Raw genomic sequence first — 25326 nt, 5'->3', positions numbered from 1 at the left:
AAATGGATCTACAGCAGTAATGTCCTTTAAAAACTCACTACAGTGAACGGTTTTGTGATTAGATTTGAAAAGGAAAACTGACTGACGTGTGAGCCAATCAGGGAGCAGATTTATACACAACTACTGCTTCTCTACCACAGAGACTGAGATGTGTTTAGAACCAGTGATGCAAGTAGGAAAGTGGGGCAGGAGTTAGGGTCCTGAGCATTCAGTTAATGAAAATGCATGATGTTCTTTTTTTTTTTCAAATATGCTTTAAAAACAATGATGTATTAATCGTCATGACAAAATGTTTGAATCCACCATTTAAAGCTCTTTAACTTTTCTGCATCTTTCCACTCACGCCTCACTCCACCCCCTCCCGTACCACGCCTGGGTCGTTCCCACGGACCTCTCTCTCCTCCCCTTGTGCCCAGTCCCTCTTTCATGCCACTTCCTTGCAGAAGACGCACCAGAGCGCCCTGCAGGTACAGCAGAAAGCTGAGGCACTGCTCCAGGCTGGCCACTACGACGCCGATGCCATCCGGGAATGTGCCGAGAAGGTAGCCCTCCACTGGCAGCAGCTCATGCTGAAGATGGAAGACCGGCTAAAACTAGTCAATGCCTCTGTGGCATTTTATAAAACTTCTGAGCAGGTGAGGGAAGGGCTGTGGGATATGGGGGACCAGTGTTGACGGAGGGTTTGTTTCTTCCCTCATACTACAAATCCGTAGTATCTCCCTCAACAAGAAGCTAGTCCTCTCAGTACTAACCTCTCAATACTAAGCATTAGTACTAGTAGACTAATGATGTGTAAATAACTACAATTAGCTTCCATATAATTTTTTCCACTTAAAAAGTGAAACATGTGATTTGTTTCTTATAAATTTCTCAAACTCATCAGATCTAGGTGTTGAAGGAGAATTAGGTGTATGCTGAATACTCGATTTGAGGGGTGTATAAGTCAGCTATTGCCACAATAATGTTGTTTAACAAACTATCTCACAATTCAGTGGCATGAGACAATAAGCGTTTTTGCTTTTAAGTGTTTGAGTTCAGCTGATCTTGTCCGAGTTTGGTAGAGCTGGGCTCCAAGCTGTAGAATTGGTCTAGATCTCTTCTCAAGTCTCTCATCCTCCTGGACCAGCAACTACTTGAGGCACATTTTTGGTGAAAAGCTGGAGGGCAAGAGCCCAAAATCGGTGCAATTGCATCTCAAGTCTCCACTTGTGCCACATGCTGTAATATCCTTTTGGCCAAAACAAGTCACATGGCCCAGCCAACATCAATGAGGCAGGGAAGTATTGGCCTCCTGTGAAGGTCAGGAGGGTAGGGTGACAATCTGCTGAACATAAACTAATGTGCCACAATCAGGCACTATGCTTGAAAAATATACAGCTCTTTCACTCATGAGGCTCTTAGTCTGATGGAGGAAACACAGCTCTCTGTCCCTGGTAGACCAGGAGCCTAACTGGTAGGATGGTGCAGCTGTGGGGGGAAGGCAGGAGATCCATACAGCAGGATGATAAAGATTGAGACCCCTTACTTTCCCATCTGTACAGCAATATGCACAAGGGCTAAGAGGATTTTTAATGGATTGGGTTCTTTCATGAAATAGAGGTTTAAAACAGAAGTAATTTTATTCAATGTAAAATACATTGAATTGGAATTCCTCATTGGACTTGTTCCCTGGTAGAAATAGATCAGAGAAACATTCTCCTCTGGGTGACTTACAGGGGCCATGGGAAAGTCTGTCTTGGAGTAAATATAACATGCTCACCAGAGGGCCCTGTGGCCACTGTTCCAGTCTCCACACTTTCTGTCCATCCTCCTCTTTGTGGTTTCAGAGTGGTGATGCCTTTGATGGCCACAGAGTTGGGAGCAACAGACTAAGATGATTTATAGATTCAACACAATCCCAATCAAACCCCAGCAAACTTCTTTGTAAAAACTGATTGTAAGATATATGTGGATATACAAAGAACTGAGAGTAACCGAACAATCTTGAAAAGAAAAAACAAAGTAGATACACTACTTGATTTTAAGACTTACTCTAAAACTACAGTGATTGAGACAGGATGGTGTTGGTACAAGAATAGACGCAGGAAAGAGAATAGAGATTCCAGAAGTAGACTCACAAATATACAGTTAATTTTTTGACAAAACAATTCAAAAGTCTTTAACAAATGATGTCAGACAATGGAATATAGGCTTCCCCTGCTATCTGAAACTAGAATGTTCCTGTGAAAACTTTTGTAAGCTGAAACCAGATGTAAAGAAGCAATGACCATTCATTTATATGGAAAAGGATTTTTGAATATTCCCAGACCCAAAAAGTAGCCTCTTTTAGGCCTTTCTGAAATCTTAGGGACGCGTCCTGCTAACGGATGCACAGAATAAGTCGAGATGGAGCGCAGGTGGTTACAGACACAGTTCAGAGCTGTGGCAGCTGGATGCTGAGATGCTGGGTGTAGTCCCCGGGGAAGGAGCTTGAGGGGCCAAGGGTGCGTGCTGCCGGGTGACAGCTCTCTGCGGAATGAACACTGAACACTCTTTTCACTTTTTACCTTTTTTCATAGAAGTGAAAACCCTCCTCATACGTCTTTCAGTTAGCAAACACAGATACTAACGTAGGTCTTTCATAAAAGTGAAATGGGGTAAAATGTGAACTTGTGAAAAGTGGGGAATACCTATATCCAGACTTTTTTTTAAATGGGGTTTAATCCCTGTCTAGTATCATACACAAATTTTAGTTTTTGGTGGGTCAAGATGCTGAAGGGGCAAAGCATTATATTAAAGAGTTAGGAAATTTGACTTCAAACTGACCTTGCCAAAGGCCACCTCTCTGGATTTGTTTCTTTACCTGCTAAATTAAAGGATTTATCCTTGATAATCTTTCATTTTTTCTAGTTCCCAAACTGGTTTTAGTCCACATAGTATCATGGGACATAAGTACACCTTTTCTTAAAGTTTTTGCAAGTCTATAAACTATTTTCTCTCAAGATGTGGGCCATCTTGCACGTGTTCATGCCTTGGGTAAGGACAGGTGTATGGTGCTAAAGGAGTCAGAATGCAGGGACAGGGCTTCTCATGACAGGGTGTGCTGCCTGGGACATCTTTTAACTCAGTTCATCCATCAGTAGACATCCAATCCAATGCCTTACTCTTCATCAAAAAGGATGGCTTTCTTAGGCAAAGGGGACCCAGGATAGTTATAGCTGTTCCCCTCAACTGCATAGCCGAGCATTCAAAGCCCACTGAAGGAAAGTGTAGGGATATGAGTCTCTATTTTCTGCCCTATTCCCTGGGCCTTGACAAAGCTACCCTGGGTCCCTTCTGTTACACCCAACCTAACTTCCATCCAAGTCCCATTCAAAATGCTTTGACTTTTAGATCATGGCCTCTTAGGACCATGCTCTTTGGGGACATGCATTTTGAGGACAACTATCTTTTAAGTTAACCCAAATTTATTATCCTCTGAAGGAAATGTCCATTTTGTAATGGAAGAACTAAAGATGTCATTGCCTTATGAAGGTACCTCAAGACATTCTTTGCTGGGATATTTTTGCCAAGGGACAGAAAAGAAAACATTCGCTTATGGCCCCTAAGTCCCACCACACAGGCCACTTCCTCCTTACTTCTCTGTTTGGGGCTACTTCCTATAGAGCCCATGCAAAGGTGGGGCAGCCCTAGCATCTTCTCTAAACTTAATTTTCCTGCTCTGCCACATTCACAGAGTTATCATAAGGTTCCAGCAATACAATATATAAAAAACACTTTCACACACACCCCAAAATTACCAGTCTTTCTTCCTTACTTACTCTATATACTATCTCTAAATGACATCATCAATCCTGTAGCTTCAGCCTTCAGCCAACAACTGTCAGAAGAAGATTCTAAAATCCTTATCTCAGTCCTCATCTGCCTCCCAGACCCCACCATGTGCTGCACTTCCCTTCCATGTCCCAGGAGCACTGCATGTTCTGAATCTCCAAACTGAACTTCAAATGAAAAATGTTACCTGTACAGGGTGCTGTTGGCTGAAGGTGCTCAGGAAATACTTCCCTGATCTATGAATTTAATGAGCCTTTCCTTGTGGTTCATTAGGTCTGTAGTGTCCTGGAGAGTTTAGAGCAAGAATACCGGAGAGATGAGGACTGGTGTGGCGGACGTGATAAGCTGGGACCAGCAGCAGAGATCGACCATGTCATCCCACTCATCAGCAAACATTTGGAACAAAAGGAGGCCTTTCTTAAGGTCAGAGCACATTGTCATCCAGGGTCTGGGGCATTAGCCTTGCTCTTCCATCTCTGGTCTCTTCTGTCTCTGTCTCTGTCTCTCTCTCTCTCATACACACACACACATACACACACACACACACACACACACACACTTCATCACATGGGCTCTTCATCCCCCTGTTACCTCACTTCTTATCTAAAGGGAGGCATTCATAGAGAAGACATTGGCTGGTTAATTTGAAAGATTGAAAAGGTATGCTTCAGACATTATTTATTTCTCTTGGCGCTTTCTTTATAATTAGGCAGTTGTTATACACCATTACTGCAGGTGCCATATTCGAATATCCTGATATCCCATTGATGCTGGTAATTGAAAAGAACACGTAGTTTTACCTGATTATGTTTGGCATATGAAAATACTTTCAATTGAAATATATAAGCCTTGGGGCGCCTGGCTGGCTCAGTCAGTAGAGCATGCAAACTCTTGATCTTGGGGTCATGAGTTCAAGCCCCCACTTTGGCTGTAGAGATAACTTTTAAAAACTTAAATATATATATAGATATAGATATATAGATGTAGATATAGATATAGATATATCTAGATATAAAACAGTATTAAAATAAATATTTTATAAATGGATGATGCAACAGTTAGGGCAAGAATTAAATAAATTTAGACACCTTATTTATTTCCCAATCTTTTATCAATAACCAATAGCTGTAACACCATTTATTCTGTTGCATGAAGAGAGAAATACTTCATTTTGTTCGTTTTGTGTTTAGTAGAGCCCTGGCTTTCCAGAGAGGAAGCACAGTCCTGCTCTGAGCAGGCTCTCAGCTACTGTGGAAAGTCCTAGTAAGCCTCTTTCCTCTAGCCTTTGATCTTCTCTCTGACAGAGTCGTCTGTATTAAAACTTATCTAAAGGCTCTGTTTACTCTCAAATTTCTTGCTTTCATGTTCAGCTTCCTTTCAGTTTTCTGAAAGTACAAAGGGAATCTTTATACCCTGACATGTTGCCACTGCTTTTCTATAACTCTGTAATTAACTGACTTTCTTTTATTAGAGATTTCCTCTACTTGACCACCTCTTTGAGTTTTCCTTTTTTTTTCCCTCTCCTTCTCTTTTTAAGATGGTTTCTCTCTCCCTCCTCCTATCTATCAGGCACCTGCACCTGCACTCAGAACCCTTAGGAATCAGCTCTTACTATCAAGATGAAATAAAAAGTCTTCTGTACAGGGCTCAAACGATAAGTCTTCTCTACCATAAAACAAAGTCTAAAACAATGACTGAGGTAGAGCATGTGAAAGACTTTTAAAAGATGTGTAAAGATATTATTTCATAAAAGTACATGTTTCATTTGAAGAACGAGAGGAGAAAATGTTCTGGTCTAATGTTTTCCATATGTGCCTAAAATCATAGGTGAGAAACTCCCCGTTGCTATGGGAATTAAATGCCTGATGGATGGAACATTGAGTTCTCCGTTTATATGTATTAATTGATCTGTGTTGGATATCTTAGCTTTGGACCACCATCCAGCTGTTAAATTCATGAACCTCACAGTGATGGACCCACCAATAATCTTTTACCAGAGCTCCCAGAAACCACTGTTTTTAATGCAAAATTTAAAATAATTTTTTACTATATAATTTATGGAAGCAGGTGTTAAATGTAAAAAGGTTGTTAAAGTTTGACAGTTTTGTCTAGATAATATCGAAAATTGTAGATTAAAAATTAGTAGACTAGCATAGATAATAGTCCCCTTATCCATGGGGGATGTGTTCCAAGACCCCCAGTGGATCCTGAATGTGCAAATAGTGTTGAGCCCTATATATACACTGTGTATTTCCCTATACATATATATCTATGATAAAATTTAATTTATAAGTAAAGCACAGTAAGAGATAAATGACTGGTAATAAATAGATAACTGATAAATAGAATTATAACAGTATACTGTGATAAAAGCTATGTGACTTTTATGTAATAAAAGTCATTATGTGGTCTCTCCCTCAAAATGTCTCAATGGACTATACTCACCCTTTTTGTGATGATGCGAGATGATAAAATGCCTACATGATGAGTCAAAGTGAGGGGAATGGTGTAGGCAGCGTGATGTAGCATTAAACTACTACTGACATTTTGACAATACATCAGGAAAACCACCTGCTGCTGGACTGCAGTGGGTTGTGGGTGGCTGACGCTGCAGAGATGAAAACCTTGGATAAGGGGAGACTTATGCTGTCCCTAGACTTCAACAACAGAAAAAATTCTGCTCTTTAAAGAAATTTAGAAATTCTAGGGTCTCGAGAGAAACTAGACATCCTCTGTCCATAGTCTTAGATTCCAACCCTGATGTGCTTCATGATTCCTGCCCTTTCTGGGCCTGGGTCTCCTTCATGGGCACAAGAGACCGTGACCTGTCCTCTCCGCCACCCACAACTAATGTGAGTTGTGAAGAGGGGAGCACAATGGCTCTTATTCCTGTGTGTAGGTCCATATTTCCCAGCAATAGGATATTCGTGTTACTGAGGTGGCGGGTGGATTTTATGGACAAATAAATGTTTTAAATGTGGGTAACTTCCATTTAGATATGGAATGTATGGTTAATAGGTTTGTTTACCAAATTTGCTTTCTCAAGTCTAAATTAAACTAATGCTAAAGGGACGTACCCCAGTGGTCTTCTAAGAGGTGTTATGGTGACAGAGGAAAACCAGCCTGAGACATTTACTTATGTCGTTAGTAATACTGAGTCAACATAGAGGTAGTCAAGGGATGGGTGATTTCTGATTTTTATCTGGGATGGAAAAGCGGAGAGCCCAGGGAGTAATTCCTTATTCCACAAAAGGATGAGCCTCCTGCATTGGAATTGGAGCGTCTGCAAACCAGAAGTGGCCTCCAAAGGCTCTGCTCACCCACAGTGAGCAGAAACCTCATCACCAGCACCCCTTCTCCAGCATCTTAGACCTGTGCCTCTGCTGGGGTCCTCACACCTCTGTCTCTTTCAGGCCTGTACCCTGGCCCGACGGAATGCAGAGGTGTTTCTCAAGTACATCCACAGGAATAACGTCAGCATGCCCAGTGCCGCCAGCCACACCCGGGGACCCGAGCAGCAAGTGAAAGGTCAGTGTGGGAGCTTCCAGCCACGAGCCACGTCAGCAGCACAGACTGGAGGCTGTGTACCTGGTCATCATGCACTCTCAGACTTCCTGCTGCTTCTCCTGGGATGAGAAAACGTTTGCTATGGGATGGCATGGGTAGTGGGGATTTGTGGGCAATTTTTAAACATGCATCAGGATTTGGAGTGGAAAAATGAAGATAAAGTGTCCCTGGCACTTTTTCATTTATCTTGACCTAGAGCAGCACTGAACAGAATTTGCTGAAGTAACAGGTATGGTCTGTATCTACGTTGTGCATAGAATAGCCATGAGTCACGTGGGCTCAGAGTACTTGAAATGTGGCTAATGCAACTGGAAAACTTCATTTTTTCCCTTCAGTTGAAGATTAATTAGTTTAAATGTAAGTAGCCAGATGTGGCTAACATATCGAGGAACACAGACTAGACTATCTTACAGCCCAGAAACCAGACGCAGACTGAGAATCATAAAACCAAGTTCTAATCCTGGCTTTATTGCTCACTGGGTGAGCCTTTAAGACTTCAGTTTTCTTATTTTAAAATGAAGGGTGTCTGAACCCTTGCTCATCAAAATGTGGTCCCCAGACCAGGAGCACTGGCATCACCGGGGAGTGTGGAAGAAGCTGAACCTCAGGCCCTGCCTAGACCTGATGAGAATTAGAAGCTGTGTTTCGGCAAGAGCTCCTCCACCCCGCCCCAACCAGATGACTTGTGTGCACATAAAATTTAGATAAATACTGGTCTGGATAATCTTTAATATCACTCTGAAGTCTACAAAATCTATAATTACATTAAAAAACCAGTAACCTTTAATAATTGCTTATTAGATGACCACATTAAGCTTAAATTATTATCAGTGGTATCACTTATGCTGGACCATGCAGAACTTAGCCTTTGTGTGGGTGAAGAATTTAACAGATGTCATCTTGACATAGAAGAGGACTCTGAGCCTGGAGACCGAGGCGAGCGAGGGAGCTGAAACTGCCTGGGTGTGAGGGGTGGGGACAGGCTGACAGCTGCATGCGCAGTGGGCAGTGGGAAGCACTGGTCTGCCTTGGGAAGGGCCTCCCTCCCTACCGGAGAGCCTAGGCACGACCAGAGGCCACTGGGGATAATTAAATTCAGGAATAAAATCCCCTGCAAAGAGGGAATCAGGATTCCTTTTCCAGATGTACTCCCTGTTTGGGGTCCAGAGCCCCTGCAGGTGGCTGGCGTCCTATCCCCCTGCCCTTCCTGCATGCTACAACACTTGTGTTCGGACTTAGCAGTGCAGGCAGCAGTCTGGGTGAGGCCAGCGGCCTGCTGAGCGAGCACCTCGCCCACCTACACCTCAGTGAACTGTCCACGGCAGGCACCCAGCAATTGCAGGATATGCTGCACCTACCTTGATGGCCATGAGGTCAGGTGTTTGTCCATAGGAAAGCTTTCCAGAAGGGAGAAAAATGATATCTGAAACTCTTCAGCACCTTTGCCTGATCCAGGCTAATTCTCCTCACCACCACATAAGATTCTGCAGTGAGCCAAGTTCTGGTTAGGAGACAGAAAGATGAGAGGAAACACACTTGTCTTTGCCCACTTGAAGCTTCCATCTGAGCAGGGACCTACAATTTCTCCCATACCCATTTCTTTTCTACCTGCTACCTGGACCTGAGGCAAGTGCCATTTAAGTTTTTGTTACAGGCGCCATCATTACGGCATAACAACCAAACCTCAGTGACCTGCAACTGTAAGGATCTGTTGTTCAGGTCACTGCACATTGGCTAGGGAGCCACTGACTTGGCTGGGCTCAGCAGGGCGGTTCTGCCCGCAGGCTGCTCTAGTGCCTTCACTGCAGGTTGGGCTCTTGTCTCCTCCACGTGTATTAACCTGGGTCCTCAGCTGAAGGAGTGGTCATCCAGGAAAACTACTGATGGTGGTGATGGCAAGCTCAAGTGAGCACACACACTAAGTTCCTGCTTGTATAATACCTGTTTACAACCCATTTGCCAGAGCAGGTCACATGAGCCCCAGAGTGGGGTTGGGGGACTGAGGCCTACAATCTGTCTCTTTGGGGAGGAACTAAAAAGTTTACATAATAGAGGCATAGATATGGACATTAGTGAATAACTGAGACCTGTAAAAGTTCTCAGCCTAAGGGAAGAGAGACAGATTCTGTCCTTAGAAAAATCAAATTTCCAGGAAGATACATGAAAAGTGCTAAGTACTACAAATTTCTAAATTTAAAAATTAAAATTTTAATTTAAATCCAAGGTAGTTAACATATAGTGTATTACTAGTTTTAGGGATAGAATCTAATAATTCATCAATTGCATACAACACCCAGTGCTCATTACATCATGTGCCCTCCTTAATGCCCATTACCCAGTTACCCCATCCTCCCATCCACCTCCCCTCCACCGACCTTCAGTTTTTTCCCTATAGTGAGGAGTCTCCTATGGTTTGCCTCCCTGTGTCTTTATCTTATTTTATTTTTCCTTCCCTTCCCCTATGTTCATCTGTTTTGTTTCTTAAATTCCACATATGAGTGAAATCATATGGTATCTGCCTTTTTCTGACCGAGTTATTTTGATCAGCATAATACCCTCTAGCTCCATCCACATCGTTGCAAATGGCAAGACTTCATTCTTTTTGATGGCTGAGTAATAGTCTATTGTACATACACACCACATCTTCCTTATCCACTCATCTGTCGATAGACATCTGGGTTCTTTCCATAGCTTGGCTATTGTGGACATTGCTGCTATAAACATTGTGCATCACAGCCCCTAGAACCCAGAGGACCAAGGCAGCTGGGGACTCAGGCTCGGAAGTCAAACATTCCTATCTAAATGACCCTGGGCAAGGTACCTAGCCTCTCTGAACCTCCCTTTATTCATCTGTAAACGGAGGTAATAATGGTACATGCATCACAGGGTATTGTGAGAATATGAGCCTGCCATGGAGTGAGTGCTTAAGAAATATTAATTTTTCATATCACCATTACTGTGTATTAGTATCTAATAGAGTTAGCAGGAAGCCAGAGGCAGACATAATACAAATGAAATGTGAGTGCTTCAAGCATAGAGCACACTAGCAACACACATAGGAAACTTGGGCATGTGGCAGCCACTGCTGGAATGACAGGAGGAGGGAGAGACATGACGCAACCGGACACCTACCATGGCCCACTGGGGTGCTACATGCCTTGTGCATTTCCTCTCACTTGACATCATTAGAGTTAACATGAGAAAAGCTTTCACCTTTTCTTATGATCAGATCAGATCAGATCCCAAACAACACAGAAGTTTGGACCTAGAGACATGATTCCAAGGAGATATGTTTCTAACACAGCTTCCCTATGACCATGATTTAGAGGTTGTAAAATCGAGGCCATGCTGTTAAAGTGTTCTGTGCACAGCCTCTTGTACAGGGCAGAGAGTGTGGCTCAGGCTCCGGGTCATCCACGCAGTTACGTGGTCCTCATGCTGTTGTTCTTCTCCCACCGTCTCCTAGAACTCAAGAGTGGCTGGGATTCTTACCAAGTCCCTCACTCTCCATAGGCTCCAGGGGCCAAAGGGTTAGTTGGCTTTTTAAGAATTGACACTTCCCAAGGTCTCTTAACCATCAAGGACTGACTTTGGTATGAAGAGAATCCATGTCCTTTTTAAATTACCTTGGGGACATGCTCTTCCTCCCTAAACTGGTGGAGCCTCCTCTGGAGGCTCTCGCCTCAGTTCCTCGGATCTTGCTCCCCTCTGGGAGATTCTTTATGGACCAGGCTTTGGTTTCCTCACATCTGGTACCGGGATTCGTCCCACTAGGGAGGTTTGAAAGTCACAGTTATCTGGTACCCCGCATGTGCGGTGGAAGTGGCTGGCCAGATTTGTTCATGGCCTTCCCCAACCAGTGCTCATCTCCTCTGCCCCACAGCCATCCTGAGTGAGCTCTTACAGAGGGAGAACCGTGTCCTGCACTTCTGGACTTTGAAGAAGCGGCGGTTAGACCAGTGCCAGCAGTATGTGGTGTTTGAGCGCAGCGCTAAGCAGGTATGTCCAGAGCCTTCCCCAGCTTTGCCTCACTTTTGGGGCTGTGCAGATGCCCAAATGACCATGCCATGGAACAATCCAGAAGAAGGTCATGGCAGTAGGCAGAGTAGACATGGGCAGTGGTGCCAATAAATGGAAGGAGAACTGACTGCCCCTTACCAGTCCTTCAGCCTTTACCAAGCACTCTGTACCAGGGACTGGGAGGAGATGCTGGGGTTAGGTTGCCCCTAACTCATGGATGATGCTGGACCTGGCCTAGAAGGTGGGGGCTGGTGGGTGAGACACTATCTTTACTGGTAGAATGTTCCACGTCTAAAAGGAGAGCGCTGAGTCATGAAATCAGCTTCCAAGCTACATACTGACTGAACGTGCCACCATTTCCTGGGTCCATCACACTGTCTCAGTGTAGCAGTGCATGTCCTCCTACTGACAGCTGCCTTATGGGGGACCCGATGGGTTGTTTCCTCCCACAGGCGCTGGACTGGATCCAAGAAACAGGGGAATATTACCTCTCAACGCATACCTCCACTGGAGAGACCACAGAGGAGACTCAGGAACTGTTGAAAGAATATGGGGAATTCAGGGTGCCTGCCAAGGTAGGAAGCATCCCGGGCCCTCCCCACATCCACCCAGCACTCCCCAGTCTGGCCAGTTCCACATTATGGAAGGAAAAGCGGCCTCTGTACCCCAAAATGTTGACCGCGGTGGCAATTGGCGGGGCAGGTGGGGAAGCCCAGGTAGGATGATCCCCTTTGGAACCTGAACACCCAGAGAACTGCAGCTGCTGGATGGAGCATCTGTAGGAGGGGAGTCAGCTCCGATACGCTGAGCTTCCAAATACTCATCATCGTCCTGCTTCAGGTCTAGACCCGGCTGTATTCTTTCAGACTCAGGAAGGCAGAGGGATGTATTCATGGGAAATGCAGCTGCATGTGTGAACATCGGCACCCATCCACACTCTTGGTGTTTGAATGGTTTGGGAAGTCAACCCCACAGGCCGATGACTATGGATGGGTTCACAAAGCAAGGGAGCGTCTCATGTCCTGAGCTGACTACTTCCATCCAGCCCCAGAGCTGGCAAACGAGCCAGGCTGGGGTCTCTGGGGAACAAAATGTGCACTGGTGCACATGGCCCACACCCTCCCATCCCCATTCACACTGAGGCAGGAAATGCTATCATAGGAGAAAATGTGTTTTCACAGCCGGGATTTGACCTGAGGACCCTTGGATTTGAATGAAAATCTGATCTGTCTCAGTTCGCTCTTTGTAGCATCCTCGTCCCTCACACTGGGCTCCCTGCCACCAAGGAGCCTGTCTTGGCATCACTTCCTCACATGGCAGATGCTCTTCCCGGATGAGAGCTGCTTTTGTGGGGGTCATGGCAGGGTGGGGGTGGGGATGGGGGGATGCACTAATGCCTATCCTCCCCAGAGATCCCTCTGACACGAAGGCAGATTTCCTCTAGTTTGCTAACAAAGTTAGACCCTTCGCTTCATCCCTGAACTGATGCTTCAGAAGTGGTTATTCACTTTATGAATCCTACACGACAAACTTTTGATCATGGGAGAGCTTCCCCTGCAAACCTGTGAGCTCTGGGGCCTTTCTATCCAACGTGGAAAGCTGTCAGTTTGGATAAGAGACTCATTTCGGTATCAGCTAGAGCAAACAGCACGGGAAGGTGGCAGATGCACAGATCTCTTCCCAAAGCCAAATGAAAATAGCTTTTGAATGACCCCCATTGTGTCATCGTTCCCTCTCCAAAGAGTGTCAATAATAAACCATTAACAAGCTGAATGGATCAGATCCACTGGCGTTCCCACCCACGTGTAAGATGGATTGTAGTAGAACTCCTTAGGATCAGAATCTGTTCATAACCTAAGTGGAAATGTAGAGGATTTTTTAGTCCATTTAAAAAATCTTCTTCCTATCCTTCTCCTTTTTTCGATTCACGTTGTAACCGCGGTAATTGGGTTCCATGCTTGTGGCCTTTCCTTCCCTCCCATCCATCCTGCTCATCATTTCTCTTCATCTTTAAAATACAGGGTGGGTCACATTACCACCCACTCCAAGAACTTCAGTGTTTCGCCAGTGCCTTCAGGCCGACAACCTCCACAACAGCACTATCTTCGTCCTTCTTCCGTGCAAATATCATGCTCCAGCTGAATGGATGTATTTTCTTACCCTCTGAGAGATACATCATACACTTTCTTGCTTCTGTACCTTTTCTATACTATTTTTCTGCGTAGAATGTCGTTTCCTTCCTTCTAGTTTGTACCTTTTATAAAGAGCCCACCTTTCTACTGGAGTGCCTCCTCCTCTGTGATCCTAGCAACACCCCAGGCTGTGATCTGACCCATCCCTACACTCCAGCCATGGTCGTCTGCATAACCCTTAAGGGACCTGCCATGAACCATCCTGTTCTCCAGGATGTTATCTCCTATATCAGCCAGCAAGGGCCCAAAGGATAAAAGCCATGCTTTTTTCACTTACTTGACTGAATCATGCATTGAAGAGAGGCTGCAGATATTTGTGAACATGGGGGGAAAAGGTTTGAGTAGATTTCAACGACTTCCTTTCCCAAATCTATATTTAATATGATTCTCTTGCTTTGGCTCTCTCTGTTCTCTCTCCTGCCTAACTTAACTCTTTCTGTAATGAAGTTTCATTTTCCCATCTGACGTGTCCCAAGGCTTGGGGCTGTTTGTTATTAGTCTATCTACAGGATAATGAATCCAGCCAAAGATTTTCTGATAAAAGCTGATAGCCTCCAGTCCCACTCCAGCCCCACTTGCCTGAGGCAAGCCTCTTTTAACCAGCCATCTTTGATTGTAATCCTTGTAACCAGGAAAGTGAATTTGGATTGGAAACTAAATTGACCTTAAACCACAAGCGAGTAAATATGGTGGCCCTCACGACTAAATAAGGCAATAGAACATATGGAGTATATTGAATTATTATACTCTGCTCCAAAGATGCAGATCAAGTAGAAGAAACACTGGATATAAAAAGGTACTTGCTACATAGCAGTCCACAAGTATAAGAATAAAAATCAGATAAAGAGAATTTGGGTGGGGATGTGAGGATACCATTTTTCTTATCGTGGTGGGCCTAGAAAAGCCAGTTAGGAGAATACACAAGGTACTTTCCTAATGTGGGTTTCAAAATTTACGAGGGGTCGAGGCACATGATGATAGGAAAGCTTAATCATCTTGACAGCTGGAAGAAATCGATTTCTTCTAATACCAAAACTTTTTTTTTTTAGGTTCTTTGGTTTTTCCATTTTTATAATTGCGTGGTTTTTGTATATTCACAAGGCTGTGCAACCGCTGCCACTACCTTGTTCCAGAACATATTCATCGCCCCCCAAACAAACCCCATACCCATTAGCAGTCGTTCCCCATTCCTTCCTCTCCTCAGCCCAGGAACCACTGCTCTATTTTCTTTCTTTGTGAATTTGCCTATTCTGGAGTTTTCATATAAACAGAATCATGGAATCATATAACATGTGGTCTTTTGTGTCTTTTTTTACTTATAATGTTTCCAAGGTTCTTCCTTGTCCTGTGTCAGTACTTCGTTCCTTTTTTAAAATTTTTTAATTTAAATTCAATTTGCCAACATATAGTATAACACCCAGTGCCCATCCCATCAAGTGCCCTCCTTAAGTAGTACTTCATTCCTTTGTACGACTGAATAATATTCCATGATAAAACTACACCACATTTTGTTTATCCATTCATCAGTCGATGGACATTTGGGCTGTTTTCAGTTTCTGGCTACCATGAATAATGTTGCTGTGAATATTTGTGTACCGGCCTTTGTGTAAACATATCTTTTCAGTTCTCTTAGCTCTATACCTAAGAGTGGAATGACCGAACCATATGGTGACTCTGTTTAACTCTTTGAGGGGCTGCTGAAAACTCTTTTCTAAAGTCGTTGTGCCATTTTACATCCCCACTGGTGGTGTACAAGAGTTCTGACTTCTTCACGTCCTCCCCAACACTTGTGATCATTCGTCTTTTTAATATTGCCACCCTGGAGGGTCTAAAGTGATATCCCATCAGAGTTTTGATGAACATCTCCCAATGAGTGATGAGGTCGAGAGAACACTTTTTTAGACTCGTCATTTTCTCTCTGACAGTGAAAGAAGTTATGAGATAAATTGGATTTAATTCTTCTTAACAAAAGAGAATTTAGTGGTAGCAAAGTGACTGGAACCTGATCTGAACTAAATTAGCTAATTCAGGAATTCAGGCCATGAGGGAAGGGGACAACTGGGCTGTCAGGTGCCTTACAGTGAGAAAAGTAGAATCTGAACAGTTCAGATAAAAGGTGGGCATTGCGTTTCTGAGACTCAGGAGGAATTATGGCTGTTTACCCACATCAGGGAGCTTGATAAGTTCATATCTACAAGCAGTATATCAATAAAGACAAGGAATACCTGCAGTGAAGGGCAGATTGGAAGATTGCAACCAGATTATAAGAATTCTATCAAGAAGGCTAAATCTTAACAGACTTGTGATAATATGCAAAAGACACTGAAAGGGCTTCTGACAAACTATAGTCAGAGTAAGGCTCACTGATTAGGGAAAGATGTTGTAATATTAACTGATCACAGGAAGGAAGGAAGAGAAGGGGGGAGGGAAGAAGAAAAATAGAACTACTGACCCCTTCTTTTCTAGCAGATTACATAGAATTCAAAACAGAAAGAGCAAAACACACGGGAGCGGACCCATGAAGCTCAAGATAAGAGACTTGTCTCCTCTAGATTTCCAGGCCCAAATGAACTACATCCCCTAAAGACTCCCTTTTGTCCACAAGATCACACCCATTCTTCTGACCCTACCATTCAGAAGCCTCTGCAATCTAACCCCCATTTTGTCAGTCTTAGATAAGTTACTCTGTTTTGGTGGCAAGATTTGAGTTTCAAACCAGATGGTATATGGCTATATGTGGCAATGAAGAGAGAAGCCATGGCTGGACCTCCCAGGAGTCCAAGAAAATCTGAATGATTCGGCCTCATGTGCAGAGCAAGAAAGGGCATGAAAACTAGACCAAGGGCAGTTCAGCAACCCCACTGTCTGGTCATCTCATGATGGGGGATCAGGAATATGTTATCACCGTTCCTATGATTCAGCTTGCCCTTCTCGTGTCTGCTTCTGTATTTTCACTTCTACCCTGTACCACCTACCTACTTCCCTCGGCTGTTGAAGTCCCCAGAAAAAGAACTTTAACTCCCCCTGTTCAGACAGAGATTCTAGGCCAGGCTGCCACAGAAGGCAATGGCTGCATATTGATGGGCTGCCCCACTGAGACATGTTTTTACCTCTGATCTCATCAGCTGTGGCCAAGCATGTGGCAGGTCACATGGTGCCCCTCTGGTCACTTGTGTATAAGAAATCACTTCAGACTACTCTCAGTAGGTGCCTTGGGGAGTCCAGTGTATGAGTCCGATTTTTTCATCTCGTTCTTCCCAATATGAACTCTCAACTCTTGCTGGTCCAGCCTTACTTACCTCCAAACACAGTATTTACCCACTAATTCATGTACTCAACATTCGTGGTATGCCTGCTACTTTCTAGACGTTGGAATTACAAATGAATAAGATGTTAACACTTATCTTTTAGAAGTGCATGGTCTAATGAAGGAGGCACATAAGTATCTCAGTGTGATACATGCCGAAGTTGGGGTACATGTGTGGCCATGTGGGGACACTGGAAGGGGCATCCCCCACTCAGCTTGTGTGGAGGAAAGGAATGAAAGAGAGCCATTGGATAGAAAGCGGGGATGAGTAGGAACCACTCATCACAGCAGGAGGGGCATAGGGGCATGGGAGGTTCGGTTGGCTGATGTTTAGGGGCCACGGAGAACATGGTGATAGTCACAAAGGTAGGTGAGGCCGCGTGGGGAGGGCTTGTCTACACTGCCCAACTTACTGTCCATTTGCTCCTCCAGGTTCCACACATATCTGGAATATTCTTGGTCACAAACCGTTCTCCTTATTGCATCTGAATTACAGTTTCTGTGTTTCAGGAGATGATTTCCAGTGATGGAGCTGCCTGTAGGGCTCCTGCCACCAGCTGGTTGTAAAACTCTCATTTCATGCTGAAGTCTCCTTACTGAGAGCAGAAAATGCATATTTTCAAGAGTTTTACATGAAGATTTCTTGATTATAGCTGCAAAAAAATTAATCTCTGTTTTAAATAAATAGACCTTTTAACAGTTGTTTTCTGGGTGGCGGGGGGAGAAAAACCCTAAATGCCATGAGATGAAGTCCTTAGGCTCCCAGGGATCTTTTCTTAACCAATTCTTGGTGCTGTCTTCTTTGCCTTATGGTGGCTAAGGAGATGCTTCTCTTATCCTCAAACCCACCTTTTTTCCTTCATGACAAAGCTCTTCCAGGCCCTTGTCTCCCAGCTTGGGTACCAGCTGCTGTCCTGAGTTGGGAGACACTCAGGCGAGTTGCTGGAGAGCCGGAGCCTACATCTCCCAGGCCTTGCTGGCCTTTCTGGTCAGAAGCTGTCCCTTTCTGACATTTCTGGAGAGGGTCAGTCTCTTGTGTAAGGTCCATAGATGAGCCTGGAAAGTGAGGGAGGAGGATGGAATACAGGCAGGAGCTTCTGTCTCTTCTAGTCCCTGCTCCAGGGATTTTCTGCCTCAGTTCCCCTCAGTTATCTAGATTTTAGCAGGATCCAAAACTTGGATCTCCTCTCCTCCACCATAAAAGATAACTTTACTTCTCAGAATGTCATTTAAATATTCTTCCCTTTTTCTTAAAATTAATCAAGCTTCCCTGATCTTGAAGTTTCAAAACCCAACCTTAGGCTACAAGATGAGCAAGTGTTTACTTCTTCAAATATCTCCTTTGTTTCTATATGTTACACAACGTAAGTCCCACCTCCCCATAGGACCTTTCCTGCCCATGCCAGCCCACCTTCATTTTTTTCCTGTTTTAAAATTCCCGAAGTGTTAACTCTGCATACTTCTTATGTTGACATTCAATTTCATAATGCCCTGAGTTATTTAACCACTCTGCATGACAGTCCTGTCCCCTTTAGAGATATGGGCTCTTTGGGGGAAATAAGTATCTTTTTCTCTTCTTTTGTTTATCCCCCAAGCCTGTCCCCACAGCCCTCTGCACGGTGGTATGGAGAGTAGGTATTGAACAAACCCTTGATAGAAATGAAATTAATCCAATACACATCAGAACTCCACCTTACTTAGCCCCATAATAGATACTGGCTTCATTAATCTTCTCTATTTCTCTCTCTTTCTCTCTCTCTCTCTCAGAAACTAAAGACAAGATCCTGATGGTGAAAGGGACAGACTTTTGTCTTAAATCTGCTAATTAGATTTCTTTAGGTCCTGGCCTGTGCCAACTTAGCTGTTGACAAAGCCTACTCCAGGCCAGTACGGTGAAGGGAGAGAACTAGGCACTGTGGTCCAGAAGCCAACAGGCTCTATCACTTACAGATGGTATGAACTTGGACAAGCCCTAAACCTCTCTAAGCCTCGGCTTTTTTCATCTGTGGTTCAGAGAGACCCACACCACCTCCTTCCACCCACCTTTTCGAGATGCTTTAAGACTCAAATGAGTCTCAGATGTGATATTAACATATTCTGTGACCTGATAAAGGACAGTATTAATGTACGAGCTCCTTACCGTAATCATGATGGCTAACATGTATTGCTTCCTGAGCTCTTAATGTGAGCGCTGCCCCCCCAGGCACTTCTCTGAGCTTTCCGCATTGTCACCTCATAAAATGTTCACAACAACCCTATGATGGAGGAGTATTGGGATCCCTCTTTTGCAGATAAGGAAACTGAGGCACAGGTGATTTAAGTAATTTGTTCAAGACCTCCCAGCTAGTAAGTGACAGACCTGGGCTACACACCCAGGCAGGCAGTGAGGTATCTGTGGCTGCTATGAAGCAAAGGGGGATGGGACTGAAGGGCCATGAGAATAAATGTAATCTAGTAATTTAGGATCATCTTTTGGGACAGCAAACAAAGGAGAAGGTGAAGCTTCTGATTCAACTGGCTGATAGCTTTGTGGAGAAAGGTCACATTCATGCCACAGAGATCAGGAAGTGGGTGACCACGGTGGACAAGCATTACAGAGACTTCTCCTTGAGGATGGGAAAGTACCGGTACTCCCTGGAGAAAGCCCTGGGCGTCAACACAGAGGTAGGTATGGGGGTTGCCCAGCTGGGACATCCTCCCTTCTCATCTCTCTCAGCACCGCTGCTCTCATTACCGTGGATGGAGCTGGGCTTTCCACAGCAGTCTTTCTGAGCTATTGACCCCTAGAACATTTGTCTTGTGTGACTTTTCTAGGGGAGGGAATGGATCTTGGTGAGCCATTGACCTCTAGCCCCTTCTGATTAGTGCTATATGGCAAAATTGGCTGGCCAAGGGTGGGGTCCATGGCTGCCAACAGAGTTTTTCTTTTTCTTTTTTTCTTTTTTTAAAAGGTTTTGTTTATTCATTTGAAAGAGAGAGAGCATGAGCAGGGGGCAGAGGAAGAGGGAGAAGCAGGCTCTCTGCTCATCAGGGAGCCCAATATGGGACTTGATCCCAGGACCCCAGGATCACAACCTAGGCCACCCAGGTGCTCCCAGAACAGAGTTTTTTCTATGTGTAGAGTTAACTGTTGATTTTGAGGACTAAATCCTTTACCTTGGCATCATCAGTACCATCTTCCACCCAATTATGTTAATCAGCAAATGTTGGGTCCCCTGTCTGTATAATAGTGTTCTTTCAAGAATAAGAGATGTGATTGTGCAAAGGCTATTTGACATTTCAACTGAAAAGAGGTACTATTTGCCAAGAATCAAGGAAAGACTGACTTTTAATCTCTCCTTTGTAATAGAGGTCAGTAACCTATGAATTAAGAGCTAAATATAGGCTGGCAATTTAATCCTAGGATTTCTAATTCTTAAATCTTTAAATAGGCTGATGCTCTGAAGCAGAACAAAGAGTGAACTGGTTCAAACCACTAAAATTGGGGGAAATAATAACACCTCCCCTGGGCTTTAAACTGTGAGATTTTTTTCTAAAGGTTTCCATCCTGTATAAATACAAAGCAGGGATGGACAAATTTAATAATTGTTGTATCATTTAGCTTTCTATTTCTAAGGGAAATTGCTTGTTTAAATAAAAATATTGGCTTTTATTATTTTCCCTAGACAAATGGAAGTTTTCTTATGTCTTTATATGTGTTTGTCTTACATCTATTTTAATGGTTAATAACCAATCTTAGACTAATATTTGTGTGTGTGTGTGTGCGTCCGCGTGTGTGCGCGCGCGCGCATTTAGATTTATTTATTTTTTTTTTTTTGTTTATTTATAAATTAATTTTTATTGGTGTTCAATTTACCAACATACAGAATAACACCCAGTGCTCATCCCGTCAAGTGTCCCCCTCCGTGCCCGTCACCCATTCACCCCCACCCCCCGCCCTCCTCCCCTTCCACCACCCCTAGTTCATTTCCCAGAGTTAGAAGTCTTTATGTTCTGTGTCCCTTTCTGATATCTCCCACACATTTCTTCTCCCTTCCCTTATATTCCCCTTCACTATTATTCATATTCCCCAAATAAGTGAGAACATACACTGTTTGTCCTTCTCCGATTGACTTACTTCACTCAGCATAATACCCTCCAGTTCCATCCACGTTGAAGCAAATGGTGGGTATTTGTTGTTTCTAATGGCTGAGTAATATTCCATTGTATACATAAACCACATCTTCTTTATCCATTCATCTTTCGATGGGCACCGAGGCTCCTTCCACAGTTTGGCTATTGTGGACATGGCTGCTAGAAACATCGGGGTGCAGGTGCCCCGGCGTTTCATTGCATCTGAATCTTCGGGGTAAATCCCTAACAGTGCAATTGCTGGGTCGTAGGGCAGGTCTATTTTTAATTCTTTGAGGAACCTCCACACAGTTTTCCAGAGTGGCTGCACCAGTTCACATTCCCACCAACAGTGTAAGAGGGTTCCCTTTTCTCCGCATCCTCTCCAACATTTGTTGTTTCCTGCCTTGTTAATTTTCCCCATTCTCACTGGTGTGAGGTGGTATCTCATTGTGGTTTTGATTTGTATTTCCCTGATGGCAAGTGATGCAGAGCATTTTCTCATGTGCATGTTGGCCATGTCTATGTCTTCCTCTGTGAGATTTCTCTTCATGTCTTTTGCCCATTTCATGATTGGATTGTTTGTTTCTTTGGTGTTGAGTTTAATAAGTTCTTTATAGATTTTGGAAACTAGCCCTTTATCTGATATGTTATTTGCAAATATCTTCTCCCATTCTGTAGGTTGTCTTTGAGTTTTGTTGACTGTATCCTTTGCTGTGCAAAAGCTTCTTATCTTGATGAAGTCCCAATAGTTCATTTTTGCTTTTGTTTCTTTTGTTTTCGTGGATGTATCTTGCAAGAAGTTACTGTGGCCAAGTTCAAAAAGGGTGTTGCCTGTGTTCTCCTCTAGGATTTTGATGGAGTCTTGTCTCACATTTAAATCTTTCATCCATTTTGAGTTTATCTTTGTGTAGCGCATTTAGATTTAATCAGGACCAAAGTCCTCGGGGAAACGTGACACTAATTATTAAATGTGTTTCTTATATTTCCTTGCTGTGGATATTAGCCCTCACCATTTGACCTGAACATTTTATATATTTCTTATTTGGGGAAAAAAAGAGAACTGTTCCATGAAGAAGAGGACTTGTAGGTGGCCATGTGTTGGATTCCCTCTCTTCTTAATCTGCTCCATTATATCTTTCTCTCTTTTTGCCTTCTATTGCCTCCCCTAACTCTGATGAGTTCCTCTCCCAAAGCATCTCCAAGGTGACCTCTGGGATCTCTCTGTGTAGGACAATAAGGACCTGGAGCTGGACATCATCCCAGCAAGCCTTTCAGATCGTGAGGTCAAGCTACGGGACGCCAACCACGAAGTCAATGAAGAGAAGCGGAAGTCAGCCCGGAAGAAAGAGTATGTTTTGGGGAACTTCTACCCAATTGGCAAACTCTTCATGACTGTGCTTGGTTTTCACTGCTACATATCCCTCTGACAGCTTAATGTGTCCACTCACAGAGGTTGGAATGGACAGACATGATGCTTCCACCCACAGTTCACAGTAATCAAAACTTATAGAGCGTTGGAGAGTAGAAACAGTGAGCCTTGTCCATCTTACAAACCAAGAACATTGTGTTGTTCAGGAGCCCAAGAGGAAGGGAGACTTCTCCTTGCAGATGCAGAGCACAAGCTTTTCTTTAAGGGACACTGAAGAGCAGTCACAACATTGTTAACTCGTGTTCTGCTTATGATTGCATGCTCCGCTTCACGCACACCAGTTTAGGTTGTAAGCGAGCCCCATTAAGAATAGTGGCAAAGCGCTCAGGGTAATCCAGGCCAGAGGTCAGCAAACCATGGGCCACAGGCCACATGTGACCCCTCCCCTTCCTATAGTCTGTAAGTGAAAAATTACTTTTTTGTATTTTTAAGCGGTTGAAAAAAATAGCAGGAGAAAAATATTTTGCAATGTGAACATTAGGTGAAACCCTTTTGTATCCATAAATAAAGTTTCATTGGAACACAGCCACACTTACTATTCTTTTTTTTTTTTTTTTGCATATTGTCCACGGCTCCTTTCACATTCCAACAGCAAAGTGGAGTAGGTGTTACAGAGACTTAATGGTCCATGAGTACTTCCCACCTAGCTCTTTACAAAAAAAGTTTGCTAACCTTCAGTGTCCGTGGTGGTGTCCTGGGCATCTCTGCCTGGCTTTTACACCTGGTTTAAGTGATGGTTCTGCAGACCGTTCTGGTGTAAGTCAGCAGTTCTGTTGAACAGCAGTCATCATTCCAGGAGTGTGAAGGAAATGCGGGAAGCTGAGAGTCGCGCTGCCCCGCTGGTGGGAATGAACACGAATGGTGCTGCATGTTGTGCACACATGCAAGCACACACATGCAACTGCGAACACATGTTAGCACAGCGTCACAAAGTGGTGGAACCGGGGCTGAAAAGGAAGAGAATATGGCACTAGCTGAACACAAACATGCTGGAGGGATACAGAGCAAATCATCAAGGTGACAGGGACTCAGAGGACAATACTCAGGCAAAGAGTTTTGAAGAAAGGACTCTTCCTTTCTTCTTGGTGAAATAGAAAAATGGGTCATTGGGGAATGTCATAAATGCCAGGGTAGGGAAGCAAAGTTTGAAGGAAGGGGGGTATTAGATCTCGAACCAACTAAACGCCCATTTGTTTTCTCCTAGATTCATTATGGCTGAATTACTGCAGACAGAGAAAGCTTATGTAAGGGACTTACATGAGTGCTTAGAGGTAAGTCTTGAGGTAATCAGTTCACAGCTATCTTGGAAAAATGACAGCCTTGCCAGCATCAAGTCCTTGAGAGAAGCTCAGTCCTCTTTGTCTCTCCCAGAGCTTCACAAATAAAAGCCAACAGAGGAGATCTTTCTCCCAGAGTCAGTAGTAATTGCATGGGAGTGGAAAGTGCTTTTGAAAAGAAACTTTTCTCAGACTGGAGCTGGACCCAGCAAAAATGTATGTAAGACTTGAATTTGAAATAAAAACCATGACACAGTCAATGAACTTAAGTTGGGTCTGCAGATCTACGCCTCCACCCCACCCCACCCCCCCCCGCCCCACCCGACACACACACATTTAATCAATAAGAGGAACGGGAGCTTTGTGCTTTGCTGAAGCTCAGGCCATGAGTTTCCCTGGCAACAGCTGAAGATAATGGAACGTTTGAGTTTTCTTTCTTCCCATTTTGTGTATTTACCATCTCACTTTTCACACCACACATGCAAGCCCAGTCAGAGTCTTACTCCTCCAGGATGAATGAAGACCTGTTTGTCTGCATTTGGTAGTACTTGCCAGTGACGATACTGCTGCTGTCTTACAGACCTACCTGTGGGAGATGACCAGTGGCGTGGAGGAGATCCCCCCTGGGATTCTTAATAAAGAGCACATCATCTTTGGCAACATCCAGGAGATCTACGATTTTCATAACAAGTAGGTTGGTGGAGGGTTTCCCCAGAGCATACTGAGGGCCACAGATACCCATCAGCAGGGCTTCCCAACAAGTGGATCAAAGCTGATTGGTAAATCCCACCTGGTAATTTTACCTGTTAAATTTTCTAAGTCAGTTGTCCAGAGTCACTTGTGTAGAGCGAAGTCAAGGATTCAGCAGTGTCCATCCCCAGCTCCTTAGGGACCTACAGGTAACACCTTCATATCCAATCAAAATGATAACCAAGCTCCGAGGAACTAAAAGTAGAGCCTCTTCAGTAAAACTGGGAAATTCTGAGACTAGAATTCATCGAAAGCTAATCATTCTGCCCTGTGGGGCTTGGGTTTCAAACTCCATTGAAGTTTTTATTTCAACCTAAATACTTTCTCCCTCCGCAGCTACCTCATCATCTCCACTCTCAACCAAAACAAAAACGTGTGAACATACAGATAGATAATCAAAATACCTAACGGAGCACATTTCTTGACAGCTTATGGGGAGAATGTCTACTGGCCCTCTATGTCTTGTTGAGATGAGTAGAACCACGGAGTGAGCCCTAAAGCATCACAATTCTTTTTGTCCAGCTCCCAATTAAAGTGTCTTTTCTACAACATACTAAACATGTTTCATTGCTAACAGAGTCACCAAGAACATTGGTTGGTTAGTTACATGGTGAACTGGTGGAAATAACTCAGTTTTCAAAATACAAAGAGAGGGAATCTGATGACACAGAAATAGTGTTGGTATAAAGTCCTAGACCTCCCTGGGGACCCTGCTGCAGAGAGGGGCCAAGCGGTAAAGGTTCAGGGTTGTAGGATTCAACTCAGAGGAAGTCCTACAGTCAGGCTCATCCAGGCATTTCCCAAGTTAAGGTGTCAGAGATAAAACTGCCAGCCCCAGTATTTCCTCATGAGACCATA

General features: G+C 43.9%; 1 protein-coding gene across 15 annotated transcripts in view; it reads left to right on the top strand.

Annotated features, from left to right (window-relative positions):
- KALRN (kalirin RhoGEF kinase) overlaps positions 1-25326 on the top strand; it is a 656901-nt gene that overhangs the window by 384256 nt on the left and 247319 nt on the right. For 10 of the 15 annotated variants that reach the window (XM_055315792.1, XM_055315793.1, XM_055315794.1 and 7 more), the window contains exons 17-25: positions 417-635; positions 4087-4236; positions 7227-7341; positions 11264-11379; positions 11853-11975; positions 19381-19563; positions 22242-22360; positions 23646-23712; positions 24299-24408. In XM_055315792.1, the coding sequence (XP_055171767.1) occupies positions 417-635; positions 4087-4236; positions 7227-7341; positions 11264-11379; positions 11853-11975; positions 19381-19563; positions 22242-22360; positions 23646-23712; positions 24299-24408 (1202 nt within the window). The remainder of the gene's footprint in view (positions 1-416; positions 636-4086; positions 4237-7226; positions 7342-11263; positions 11380-11852; positions 11976-19380; positions 19564-22241; positions 22361-23645; positions 23713-24298; positions 24409-25326) is intronic. The other 5 variants (XM_055315795.1, XM_055315796.1, XM_055315806.1 and 2 more) reach the window with 1 other exon arrangement.

The sequence above is a fragment of the Nyctereutes procyonoides genome, unplaced genomic scaffold, assembly GCF_905146905.1.
Source record: "Nyctereutes procyonoides isolate TBG_1078 unplaced genomic scaffold, NYPRO_anot_genome, whole genome shotgun sequence".
NCBI lineage: Eukaryota > Metazoa > Chordata > Mammalia > Carnivora > Canidae > Nyctereutes > Nyctereutes procyonoides.
This window is presented reverse-complemented; position numbering and strand designations above follow the sequence as displayed.